Source organism: Mesoplodon mirus (assembly GCF_964341445.2).
Source record: "Mesoplodon mirus genome assembly, chromosome: 3".
In the NCBI taxonomy this organism is placed as follows: domain Eukaryota; kingdom Metazoa; phylum Chordata; class Mammalia; order Artiodactyla; family Ziphiidae; genus Mesoplodon; species Mesoplodon mirus.
The window spans coordinates 159,525,983-159,539,423 of record NC_138978.1 but is presented as its reverse complement, the minus strand read 5'-3'; the positions used below and the strand labels follow the sequence as shown (position 1 = coordinate 159,539,423).

General features: G+C 38.4%; 1 protein-coding gene across 10 annotated transcripts in view; it reads left to right on the top strand.

Annotated features, from left to right (window-relative positions):
• SMG7 (SMG7 nonsense mediated mRNA decay factor) overlaps positions 1-13,441 on the top strand; it is a 72,348-nt gene that overhangs the window by 52,375 nt on the left and 6,532 nt on the right. For 4 of the 10 annotated variants that reach the window (XM_082616067.1, XM_082616065.1, XM_082616068.1 and 1 more), the window contains 10 exons: positions 746-908; positions 1,256-1,412; positions 4,165-4,235; positions 5,447-5,507; positions 6,663-6,782; positions 7,675-8,101; positions 10,203-10,347; positions 10,831-11,213; positions 11,865-12,236; positions 13,013-13,162. In XM_082616067.1, the coding sequence (XP_082472193.1) occupies positions 746-908; positions 1,256-1,412; positions 4,165-4,235; positions 5,447-5,507; positions 6,663-6,782; positions 7,675-8,101; positions 10,203-10,347; positions 10,831-11,213; positions 11,865-12,236; positions 13,013-13,162 (2,049 nt within the window). The remainder of the gene's footprint in view (positions 1-745; positions 909-1,255; positions 1,413-4,164; positions 4,236-5,446; positions 5,508-6,662; positions 6,783-7,674; positions 8,102-10,202; positions 10,348-10,830; positions 11,214-11,864; positions 12,237-13,012; positions 13,163-13,441) is intronic. The other 6 variants (XM_082616070.1, XM_082616073.1, XM_082616072.1 and 3 more) reach the window with 4 other exon arrangements.

Below are 13,441 nucleotides of genomic sequence, written 5' to 3'. Positions count from 1 at the left end.
TTGATTTTCACTCTGTGCACCTACTTTCTAGTCATTGGTCCCAGTTTAATATTTTAGTATGTTTGCATCTCTTATAAAACAGCTCCTAATGGATTAAGATGTATAAATTTATTGATAGTCCCCTAAAATGTTTGTCTCAGATCATATTAAAAAAATATACAGGGACTTGCCTGGTGGCGCAGTGGTTAAGAGTCCACCTCCCAATGCAGGGGACACAGGTTCGAGCCCTGGTCTGGGAAGATGCCACATGCTGCAGAGCAACTAAGCCCGTGTGCCACAACTACTGAGCCCATGTGACACAACTACTGAAGCCCTCACGCCTAAAGCCCATGCTCCGCAACAAGAGAAGCCACCCCAATGGGAAGCCCATGCACTACAATGAAGAGTAGCCCCCACTCACCACAACTAGAGAAAGCCCACGTGCAGCAATAAAGACCCAATACAGCCATAAATAAATAAATAAATGTATTTTTAAAAATTATAAAATATATATTTATGTATAGTTTCTCATGGAAAAAAGTATTGTTTTTAAAAAAAAGCTCAAACAGCTCTGTGGTGTCTGGGTTTAATCCTTTCAAGGCAAAAAGTCAACATGAGAAGCATCAGACCATGTCAGACTCAATTAAAATACTCATCTATAAATGTTACCTTTGTGGCTTTAAATGCAGACTGCCAGTTTAATTCTTGTGTCAAAGATGGCTTCTGTTCTTGATAATTTATTCAATATTCCTGTCTTCTTTTACAGAGGCTGCTATTCCAAAAAGCTTTCAACTCTCAGCAGTTAGTTCACGTCACTGTCATTAACCTGTTTCAACTTCATCACCTGCGTGACTTTAGCAATGAAACGGAACAGCATAGTTATAGCCAAGATGAGCAGCTGTGTTGGACACAGTTGCTGGCCCTCTTTAGTGAGTATTAAATCATTTAACTTTCTGTGCCATCTTCTTTGGAAAGCATGATCTTAGGCATTTTCATCATTATAACAAAGCATTAGTAACCTTAAAAAGTGTCCTATATTTCTTAATATTGAATCAGGAGGCCTAAACCCTAAGTTCTGTCCTTTTATCTGCTGACACCCCCTCAACAACTGTATCTATAACATTTTTAACATAGGAAGGAAAATGCCTTTTTAGAAAGAAGCTGTAAGATATTTAAGTATTAAGTAGGATACAGCAGGAGGCTCATAATATTTTAATTCAGACTGGTACACAATTTCAAATATCTTATGCTCTCTGAACACATTTTTTCTTTTAAGTGTCTTTTCTTGGCATCCTGTGCAAGTGTCCTCTCCAGAACAAGTCTCAGGAGGAATCCTACAATGCCTATCCCCTACCTGCAGTCAAGGTCTCCATGGACTGGCTGAGACTCAGACCCAGGGTCTTTCAGGAGGCAGTGGTGGATGAAAGACAGTAGTAAGTGTCTCGGAGTTTCATGTTAGCTTGTGTGCTTTGTTTGTTTGATATTCAGATATGTAGAAACTGCCTTCTAAAACAGTATTGGAATAATGGAAGACTTTGTATTTTCCACCTACTCTCTAGAAATTGAACTGAAGACTTCTTTGTATGCTTTTTATTTATTTGTTTGAATTCTCCACATGAGGCACAGTCTTAAGGATTTCTGACTCCCTGTGTGCTCCCCCTGTTCCTGGTTGCCATCCTGGGGAAAAGGCATTTTTCACATTTCAAAATGAAATAGAAATAAAACCAGTTTGTTTCTTATTCATTATAATATGCCCCAGTTTTATGCTTAGGAGTTGAAGGGAAGAGATTTTTACTTCTTCCATTCTTTTCTGTACATAAGCTGCTTGTTGCCTTTTAGTAACACCCAATTTGAGTTATATTTGTTTTAAGCATAGAAGATTGGAAGTTATTTTGGCTCTCACTATTTTCTCTGTAATTTCTACTCAGAATAATTCTGACAGTTCTTAGGAACTATTCATTTTACAGTGACAAATGAAAGCTTTCAGTTTACCTTTGATTATAGGAATAAATATTTCCAGTAAGGCTTTGCAGTGAGTGGGAAGTTCCTCCCCTGCATATTTTGATGGTGGATATTAGGAAAGTCTCTGAAATATCTGCTTTGTGGCCCAGTATCTACACATGGACCAAGGTCACAACCTAGAAAATGTCCAAGCCACGTTTAAGACCCTGTGATCCCTCTTACTGCATACTTCTCTTTCCTCTTTTCCCCTCAAACCTAACTTTAAGCGCCTTCATTTTTGACATTGTCATGAATAGAGTTTAGCAACATAGTACAACATACTACACATCTCCTTTCTGTGCCAATGTAGGTATTAGTAAGTCATACATATTTTTAGACATTGCTTTCTTGCACTGGGTTTTCATTTCTCGACCAGAGGTATACATTTTTCCTTCCCGTGTGTACTTTAGAACTTGTGTTTGGTTCAGTAACTTGTATCAGTAATGCTGTGAAAGAAGCTTTGATATTTTTATTCGGTTTTTTGTTCCTATACAGTGATCTTTTAGGCCCATTCTGTGCATTCCCATTTCTTTCTCTTTTTTTTTTTTTCCTTTCTCTTTTTAATTTTATTTTGGCCATGCCATGCAGCTTACAGGATCTCGGTTCCCTGACCAGGGACTGAACCCGGGCCATGTGCCGAGTCCTAACCACTAGACCATCAGGGAACTCCCAGTGCATTCCCATTTCTTATCCTTGCAAAGGATATTCATCCAGAAGGAACAGTTTATTTACAAACTTTTTTCCTTTTTCTTCCCTATCATTTTCTCTTCCCCATTCCTTCTCTTAGATTTGTTAGGATCTTTAGAATTATGGCCTTGCAGGTATTTCATTCTGTCTTAAATTATGTTACTACTCATTTTAGGCTAGTGTTGGGTATTTCTCTAAAACTGAAGATTTTCCTTATATGTCTGATATATCAAGGTGTAATAATCTTCATTTATATCTTTTAAATGATGAAAAACACAATTCCTCTTTGTGAACTCAAAGTTTTATATATATTCAAATAACCTTCAGTTTCTTGCTTTTGGGCCATTACAATTTCTAGAACTTGTTTTCTTCTGTACTTTTTTTGAGAGCATGTTATCTTAAGCTAACAAATGCATGAAATAGTGATGTATTTTTTTCCTTTGTAGAAAGCAAAGTTAGACTTAAGTAACCCACAGTGGGGTAAAGCAATATATCATTAAATCATTTCTCACACTCTTATTCTGTAGTCTATTTCTTGAGATCTCATATTTGTTGCATAAAGACATTGTTGTTCTAGTCTAACCTTCTTTTTTGGGTTATTAACCTTCTTTTTCAACTGTCTCGTAATTTGTTACATCCCCAAAGACTTGTAGCAGACATTTATTCTTCAGTGTTTATTTCCTTATATATTTTTTCTATATTATTCATTTATATTTTTTTAAGCAGCATATTCCCATGTTTCAAAGTGTACAACTGTCAGAAATAGTTGTCGACTTCCAGCTTTTTTCTGTGATGTGGTGATGTACATCCAATTTCTCTATCCTGGGCAACTCACCTTGGGCTTTCTTTTTTTAAAACACACTTTTCACCAACATTGGTTGTTAAATATTTCAAGAAAACCTTAATGTTAACTTCAGTAGATCGTGATTATTTTTAATGTTTTAACTAAATATTAAGAATATTTTTTAATATTTTGCAAACTTTGGCAAAAATTTTGTATTAGGAAACAGAGGTAAGGATATTACAGCAATGTGTGGATTTTGTTGTATCATAAAAAGGCATAGTCATCACTTTGAACAGAGAATGTGATTTGACTATGATGTAACCACACCCCCATCACAGATTAAAAACTAGTAATGGGTTCCACAACTGATAATGTATGTGAAAACTATAAAAACATAATGTGCTATTTCTCTGGTCAAAGTTTTCTCAGTAAATATCAGTGTTTAAAACTGACAAATTAATTTTGCTAATTGTTAAATTAGGAGCCTGGGAAACGATCTACAGTAGTAGGTGTCTATCATGGAAATTTGGCCCTTTTGGTGTATCTTATCTAGACACATTTGGAAATATGTTTTAGGAAATCATACAGCCTTTAAAATGCTGAAGCAAGGGAAAAATACATAGTCACGGTCCTGTAGGTAACACTTTCATGGCTTATTAGTGTTCTGGTTTTTCATGCAAAAATAAAGTCTGAACTATCTGTTTAATTTACAGCATTTGGCCTTGGCTAATTTCTCTTCTGAATAGTTTCCATCCCCATGAAGAGGATCTTTCAAGTACTAATGGTAAGGGCTACCTTAACCTTGTGTCGCTAACATTGTTCTCCATCACTAATAGTGGGCTTAAGGCCAGAGAAAAAAAGGGTTTTGTTCTTAAGTGTTTGACTTTAAATGTAGTAACTCAAAAGTGACTTTGAGCTCTGTATTGATTAAGTGGGTGGAAATAGAGGTAATGTTCTTCCAATTCTCTCAGCAGCTTATTCTCCTGTTTAGCTCCATTTGCATAGGAGTCCAGAGAGTGTAGTACCTTCAGATTCTTTCCATCTTCCTTCCTTCCTCACTCTTAGTAGCTTTTTTTAAGGAACTAATGTGAACAACATTATTCTTTCAAAGTAATACTTGCTTATCATAGAACATTTGGGACATACAAACATAACACAAGTCACCCTTAATTCTTTCATACAGAGATACTTCTGTACTATTCACATGATAGTGTATTTTCTTTGAAGCTTTTACTTATGTGTACATACACACAACCTGCATGTGATTGATATCAGATACAACTTTGTACCTGCTTTATAATTTAACACTACATTGTTAGCCTTTTCCTTTGTCATTTAAACATTTTGGAACATGATTTTTACAGGCTGCTTAATATTCTGTCCTGTGGCTCTGCCATAATTTATTTTATCATTGTCCATTTGCTTAAAAAATTTCCCCATTATAAATAATCCTGCACTGAACAGTCCGTAGTTGACTCCTTTCTGATTATTTTTCTTCCATTACATCAGTGCCCCTCAAGCATCATATTTGCAAATGAATCACCTGGGATCTTGTTAAAATGCAGTTTATGACTCAGTAGGTTTAGGAGAATGCCCAAGATTCTGTATTTCTTACAAGCTCCCAAGCGATGTCAATGTTGGTATTCAATACTTTGAGTTAACAAGGAGATAATCTAAACATTGTGATTAATGGATCTGAGGCTTTGAATCCTTAAGGCTGCTAGGGGGAAAAGAAGTCCATTGTACCCATCCTCCTCAGCACTGAGTAGTAGGTGAGTATTAGGACAATGTCTAGGGCCCAAAGGCAACATGCAGGGGTTTGACAGGTAAGTTATTCAATCAAAATTACTATAAAGAAGAGCAGAGAACTCTGAGTGTTATAGTTTCTTTCTGTCTAAAAAAATACCCTTTTTTTAAATTTAAGAAGTAATATCCTGCTGAATGACAATATTTTAATTAAGATATTTACAAATCTTGTTTTCTGCCCTTCTGTAGCTACACCACTTCCAGAGGAGTTTGAGTTACAAGGATTCTTGGCTTTGAGACCTTCTTTCAGGTAGATGGCTTTTATCACTGTTTACCTAGAGTATAAAAAAGCTTCCTAATCAACTTCCCTATATTGTCCATTCTACTCTGCTTCAGCAATTATATTTTTAAAGTACAGGCTTGATGATGTCCCATTACTAATACAAAAACTTCAATTTACCCATCCCCAGTTGTTATAATATCTTTTTTAGCTTAATGTCCAAATGCTTAGTTTTTCAGTCATATTTCCTGCCACTTTCACCTTCCTCCCCTCCAATACTTACACATATTATACATACACTATGTCCTGTACTTGAATAGCTCTGTATATTTATTCCTCCAAAACTTTGTTCATGCTATGCCTAGAACATTCCCACTTCCTCTTTTGCCCTTCCGTTACCAACCTGTTAGCACTTAACCATACCTGTCCAAGGTCCAGATCAGGTATCACTTAACTCTGTGAAATCTTTTCAAAGCTTATCAGAAGAAACTAACCCTTCTTTATTATGCTTCTCTTATTCTTTGTTGAGCTTTTATTTCTTCAGATTAAATCATAATTATTTGTTCCTTAAGGTAGGGACTGTTTCTCATTTATCTTTGTATCCTTAGTATCTGACCTACTGCCTAGCAATTCTTAGATGCTGCTGCTTCTTTTTTTTTTAAAGATAGCTTAATGAGAAATCTGAAAAGTCCTTATTTTTTAGGTTGACTTACCTTTCTAATGTCAGTTAATTCTTTGCTCTATGTACTTTATGATATGTATACATTTTTTCTGATTTAGATTGGGCCACCTTAAAGTGGATAGATTACTACTGTTTATTAGAATAGGCATTTCAGAGACCCTTAGCATTGCCATGGTCATTTGAAGTAAGTTACTTATAATGCAAGGTTAGTGTTAATGAAAACTTTATTCTTAGGATAAAAGAATCTTTCCTAATAAAAGATGGTGATTTATTTGAGCTCCTCTGTGAGAAAGTGAAATATAAGTAAAAATATCACATTAATATAGTGAATTTTTCATATTGTCTTTTCTACTTTGTTTCATTGTATTTACAGTCTTTGGGAGCATAAATAAATTCAAACAAATGCAGTTGCTTACATTAAATAGCTAACCTGTCTGGAAAAATCTGAAACCATTGCAGTTCATTAGGTTTAATTTTCTATAATTTGCTTATATCAATTTTAGGAACTTGGATTTTTCCAAAGGCCACCAGGGTATTACAGGAGACAAAGAGGGTCAGCAAAGACAAATACGACAGCAGCGCTTGATCTCTGTAGGCAAATGGATCGCAGATAATCAGCCAAGGTATTCCTCATCGGATACACACGCAGCCCCCACATGAGTTTTAGACTTGGTATAACGCTATTGATTGTAAACTCTTAAGTCAAAATGTTGGTAAGACAGCATCAAACTATGACCCTAGTGATCATACGTATCTCTTTATTTAACCTCTGTTCTCTCATTACACTGCCTATTTTAGAGGAGTTTGCCTTGTCACCACTGTTTATCATGAGCTTTTTCACCAATTTATAAACATCTGTATAAATCTAACTAAATTGTATGTTCACAGTTACGGTGATTTGTATTGACAGGGGCGTGGTGGTCAGTTTCAGTCAAGACAGACCAGGATGGTGCTAGTTAAATATAAAGCAGGTATGGTAGTTGGTGTAATAGACAGGGCATAGGTATTAGAACCAGATGGATTTGAATTCACTGTCTAGTTCTGCCACTTCCCCAGGTGTGTGTCCTTAGGATCTCTGTGGTTGATGATAACGTTCCCAAAGTCAGTAACTGTTTCATGTTCATTTTTGTATTCAGGTTCATATTATACTGTAAGCCACTCACCTGGTTGCATATTTGAATAAACAATACCTCGGAGCTTCAGTTTTCACGCCTATAAAACAGGAATTATAGCTACTTCAAGGGCCTAGTCCAGTGTCTTGTGCTTAAAACATGCTGAGTAAATGTAGCTGTACTTATAAGAGAACATTAAAAGGGCATGGGAATGTGTGGTGGGGATGTTCAGTGGGATAATGAGAATCTGAGTTTACATAACTGCTTTCTATGTTACCTGAATCCACACCGTTATACCCTGCTGTTTCCCACATTTTAAGGCTGTGGGACCCATACACAGTTCAGTTGTTACTGTCTTTTAGATTTGTGTTTTTCATATATGGATTTATTTTTACTTTTTTAGGCTGATTCAGTGTGAAAATGAGGTAGGGAAATTGTTGTTTATCACAGAAATCCCAGAGTTAATACTGGAAGACCCCAGTGAAGCCAAAGAGAACCTCATTCTGCAAGAAACAACCATCATAGAGTCACTGGCTGTGGATGGGAACCCAGGACTGAAATCAGTGCTGTCTACAGGCCGAAATCTGAGCAACAACTGTGACACAGGAGAGAAACCAGTGGTCACCTTCAAAGAGAACATTAAGCCACGAGAAGTGAACAGAGACCAAGGAAGAAGTTTTCCTCCCAAAGAGGTGAGAAGGGACGATAGCAAAGGAATAACTGTAACTAAGAATGATGGAAAGAAGGACAACAACAAGAGGAAAACAGAAACCAAGAAATGCACCTTAGAAAAGTTACAGGAAACAGGAAAGCAGAATGTGGCAGTGCAGGTAAGCTGTATTTGAACTACAAAGCAGGTAGAGGAAGGCTCACACAAAAGGCAAGATTTTTCATTTTGTTCCTAAAGCCTTGAGAATTGACTATCCTGGAAGCTTCAGTGCATTCTTAGAAGGCTGCATAGTAAGGTCATGTCAAGAGCTGTGGTAGATGGGTACTCCACCAACTCTCAGGAATTGTAATGTCAGTGAAAAAAACTCAACCTGATTTTTGTCAGTTCTCTCCAGTTTAAGTGGCTGGAAATAACCAGTTGCAGAGCTCTGAGTTTCACAAAGAATTATATTTTCTTTGGAAGGTAGAATTGTGATTTATTAATGCTGCAGTGGAAAATTTGGGGTCTTTTATAGATCCCATAGAACCAAGTATATGAAGGCTTGCACGGTGGTTTTTTGTTTTTTGTTTTTCAGATTCACTATACAAAATAAAATACATTCTTGGGGAAAGATGAGGCTATTTTCCTTGACATTTATACCTGCCCCAGCTAGTAGCATTATATAACCTCAGTGTTATCCTGGCTCATGGTAATTTGTAAAGCAAGAACCCAAGTCTCTTGCTGGGAAAGGATAAACACTGCTCAGTTATTTGTGACTTTTCTTTTAAATACACACACACACACCTTTACACACACACACACATGCACACACACCTTTCCAAGGAGATACAGATGATTTCATATAAACAAAAGGGTCTTTACTCTGTGCTGGTTTTATTAACACTGCTAATGTTTGTAGCCATTTGATTATTAACACATTTTGGCAAATGTATTTATTTACAGTAGGCATGAGGAATCTTACAGTTTTGAAGTCTGCTTGCAAGTAAACATTACCTGCAGTGCATTTCCCTTACAGTTTTTTGCAGGGAAAGGGAGAAATAAGAACACAGTAGTTCTGTTTTAAGGTTAATAATAGGGGAAGAAACAGAGAAAAACATGGTAGAAATTGAGGAAAGGCACAGAGAGAGTGAGAGGTGTTGGGGAAAGGCAAGGAAGAAAACAAAAGAATTATAAGGCCGCAGGACCAGTATTTTAGGGTTAAAGAGTTCAGCACTTCCTGCCTGCTCTGGCTCTGTCCTCTGAAACTGCCTCCCCAAAAGGTCCAGATGGAAAATAAAATCTCTTTTCTGGTCTCTCATCCTTTTTAAATCTGACTATTGATGATTAAAGAAAACCTGACAGTAGTCAATATATCACCACCCTCTGTACCTCATCCTGAGTTTTCTATAAGTGCTACCTATTTTTACTCACTTTACTCATCTTTACATTACTTGAGCAGTGCATATGGCATCTACTTCTCTCCAGCTCCAATGTGTAGGGTCTCAGGCCTGTTTCTTACTGCTGAAAGTATCCTTATTTATTCTGGGGGTGGTAGGGTTGCAGAGTGGAGGGTGGATGCCTGACTGATACCCTTAAAGCTGCCCAGATGGGGGCTTCCCTGGTGGCGCAGTGGTTGAGAGTCCACCTGCTGATGCAGGGGACACGGGTTCGTGCCCCGGTCCGGGAGGATCCCACATGCCGCGGAGCAGCTGGGCCCGTGAGCCATGGCCGCTGAGCCTGCGCGTCCGGAGCCTGTGCTCCGCAACGGGAGAGGCCGCAACAGTGAGAGGCCCGTGTACCGCAAAAAAAAAAAAAAAAAAAAAAAAAAGCTGCCCAGATGAAGTTAAACTGAGGGCCAAAAGTGTCTCATCTGTGGATTAGTGGTCATTATTCATTCATAATTCATGTACATTAAGAGAATACAGGGCCATGGGCCCATAACAGTGGCTTAAGATCATAGGCAGCTTTTTAAGCCTGTCGGCATCAGGTGTCTCGTTTGTAAAACAAATGAGTTCTCAGGTCTTTTCTGTATTTTGTACTTTTATGATATTGTGAAAGCAAAATAATTGGACAAGTAAAACTAAGCCCTTATAACTTTTTTTGGCAATTAAATAATTTGACTTTCCCATTTTTAATTTAGGTGAAGTGAAATATCTGCAGCATATACTTTTTTTGGGGGGGTACATAGTAGGATTTTAAATACTTTCTTAGAGTAGGTGCTTCTTTCTGACACGTTTGAGTTTCAGATTATTATAGATAGTTTTGCTTCTGGTTGGTCATAGGTAAAATCCCAGACAGAATTAAGAAGGACTCCAGTGTCTGAAGCCAGGAAAACACCTGTAACTCAAGCCCCAAGTCAAGCAAGTAACTCCCAGTTCATCCCCATTCATCACCCTGGAGCCTTCCCTCCTCTTCCCAGCCGGCCAGGTAAATATATGTTTTGTAGTTTCTTCTGCTGAATTCCATCTGTGTAGGAGTTTCTTTTAACCCACTGAGAAATTTTAGACTCTGAGTGGCATTACTAAACCATAATGTTAAAAGGCATAAGGGAGTTCTCTTCTCCCTAATGTTTATGAAATTGTTTTTTGAGCCATTTCTCTGTAGTTTATGTACAAGTGTATGCTTGTTATTATGAAGGAATTCCTGTCACTAAACATGGCATCTAAGAAACTGCCTTTAGGATACTCCAGTTACCTCCGTGGATAGAACTAGCAGCCAATAGTCTATATTTAATTCTTGAAATCAGGTTAAAGATTGACACTTGATCAGTCTTACTTGATGGTTGATCCCTGTCTTTTATAATTTATTAGAAGACCTCTTCTCCACCCCAGCCCAAAATGACTATACTATTTTTTGTCTTTCTTTTGCTAAGTTTCCTTAGAACTAAACCTATGTTCTTCTGTTTTGAAGGGTTCCCGCCCCCAACCTATGTTATCCCCCCTCCTGTGGCATTTTCTATGGGCTCAGGTTACACCTTCCCAGCTGGTGTTTCTGTCCCAGGAACCTTTCTTCAGCCTACAGCTCACTCTCCAGCAGGAAACCAGGTGCAAGCTGGGAAACAGTCCCACATTCCTTACAGCCAGCAACGGCCCTCTGGACCAGGGCCGATGAACCAGGGACCTCAACAGCCACAGCCACCTTCCCAACAACCCCTTACATCTTTACCAGCTCAGCCAACAGCACAGTCTACAAGCCAGTTGCAGGTTCAGGCTCTAGCTCAGCAGCAACAATCCCCTACAAAAGCTGTGCCGGCTTTGGGGAAAAGCCCTCCTCACCACTCTGGATTCCAGCAGGTAAGTTACAGTTGTGTGTACTGTCCAGCTGAAGTAAGGAGAAGGGAAGGTTGAAATTATTCCTTGTTTGGTTAATTAAAAATACTAGTTAGGCATTCAACTACTTCTTGCTTAGACTTGTAATGATTATGGGAACACATAAGTCTTCTCTTTGCTGTTTAGGAAAGTTCAGGTGTTCTCCTTTTTACTTTTGTAAAGGACAATAGATCTTAACTACCATTCTTTGCTGCTACTACTTACGAGCTTTATAGAAAAGGATTTTCTGTAAATAATTTCCTCTATTTGAACCTAAACTACAGAAGGGAAATAGTATCGTAATCTTGATGAGGTGTTAATGATACCAGTCTTAAATAATTTGTCATCCCACAGCACTTGAAGCAGAGGGAGAAATGTGTGCACGCCCACCCACACTCATACCCTCATTTATTAAACCTCTTAAATAATGGAACTGAAAGAGAACATGAGTTCAGCGCCCTTAATCTGTTCCCAGAAAGCTCTGTGTATTAAAAAACTTAAAGAGTAAACAAAACTGCATTGCCTAGAGTTTTGTTGGTGGTAAAATCTCTCAGATTCATTCTGTGATTCCTGAGTACTGAGTGTAAGTAACATTGCATTTTATCCTCATCTTGGTGACAGGCATCTCTTTTTTAGTATCAACAGGCAGATGCCTCCAAACAGCTGTGGAATCCCCCTCAGGTTCAAGGCCCATTAGGGAAAATCATGCCTGTGAAACAGCCCTACTACCTTCAAACCCAAGACCCCATAAAACTGTTTGAGCCGTCATTGCAACCTCCTGTAATGCAGCAGCAGCCTCTAGAGAAAAAAATGAAGCCTTTTCCCATGGAGCCATATAACCATAATCCCTCAGAAGTCAAGATCCCAGAATTCTACTGGGATTCTTCCTACAGCATGGCTGATAACAGAGCTGTAATGGCACAGCAAGCCAACATGGACCGCAGGGGCAAACGGTCACCGGGAGTCTTCCGTCCAGAGCAGGATCCTGTGCCCAGGATGCCATTTGAGGTGTGTGTCCTTTCCTATCACCAGGCACTTCAGAGTTAGGTCTGGGGATGCATGTCCTTTAAATTTCTCAAGTAGATGTTTATAAAGGTCACTCTGCTTCATTAGTGCTGCAGAATGCTGCTGAGTACATGGGTGCAGCTTTTGGTCTCCTCTTTACAATTGCATAGTATGCTTGATTTGGGGGAGCTGAAGAATTCTGTTCCTGATTTTGACCTGTGATGGTCTGGCAGAGAAATCATGTGCAGAAACCTCTAACACAGCACGTTAGAGAATTCTGAGACAAAGGTCCTCTCAGTTGGGCTGAATCATCTAAGTTTAAAAATAGGTTTATTGCGTATTTAAACAAATTGTTTTCTGAGAGGAACAAAACCAGTTATCTTTGATAGTGGAGTTCCCTGTCCTTGCGCTTTTTATTCATGAGAAACAAGTATGTGTGTGTAACTTTTTAAAAAGCTGTTTCTCTGTTTGTTAGCACAAGATAGGCTAATCACTTTGCTCTGTTGCATTGTTTTACTCATTGCCCACATTAACCTTTTATGTTCTGCTCTGTCACTACTTTTGCTTCTTTCTGTTGTTTCGATCTTTCTCTACCATTGTCCTTGTGTCACTTTGCTTTGGTGTTTCAGGGCCTTTTCCTCTTTGCATAATACTGTCTCACTGTTCATTACTTCTTCCTCCTTGACTTTAGTTGCCTTCATCCCCCCTAATCATGCTACTACTCCTTTGTGCTTTTGTCATCCCTTATTGCATCTCACTGTGATCCTTTCTGTCATTAGGACCCCAAGGGCTCCCCTCTGCTTCCTCCGGACCTGTTAAAGAGTCTGGCTGCCTTGGAGGAAGAGGAAGAGCTGATTTTTTCTAACCCTCCTGATCTTTACCCAGCTCTGCTGGGGCCTCTCGCCTCTCTTCCTGGACGAAGCCTCTTTGTATGTATTTTACATAATTCTTCTTGCTCTAACCTCAACTTCTTTTCTGAGATTTTGTAGTACTTGGAATAGGTGGTTTCTTCTTTCTAGGGCTTTCCTTTTTTATAGAATTTTAAAACTTATTTCCTGATTGCCCAAACCTTCAAATGGTAGTAGAACATGGCAAAACATGTCTGATTCCATAGTTTCCCCAAATCTTATAATTATAACTTTGTTACATGTTATCCAGAAAGCATCCCGCAGGGCTGGTCACACACAGAATGTGGTGCTGGCAAATTA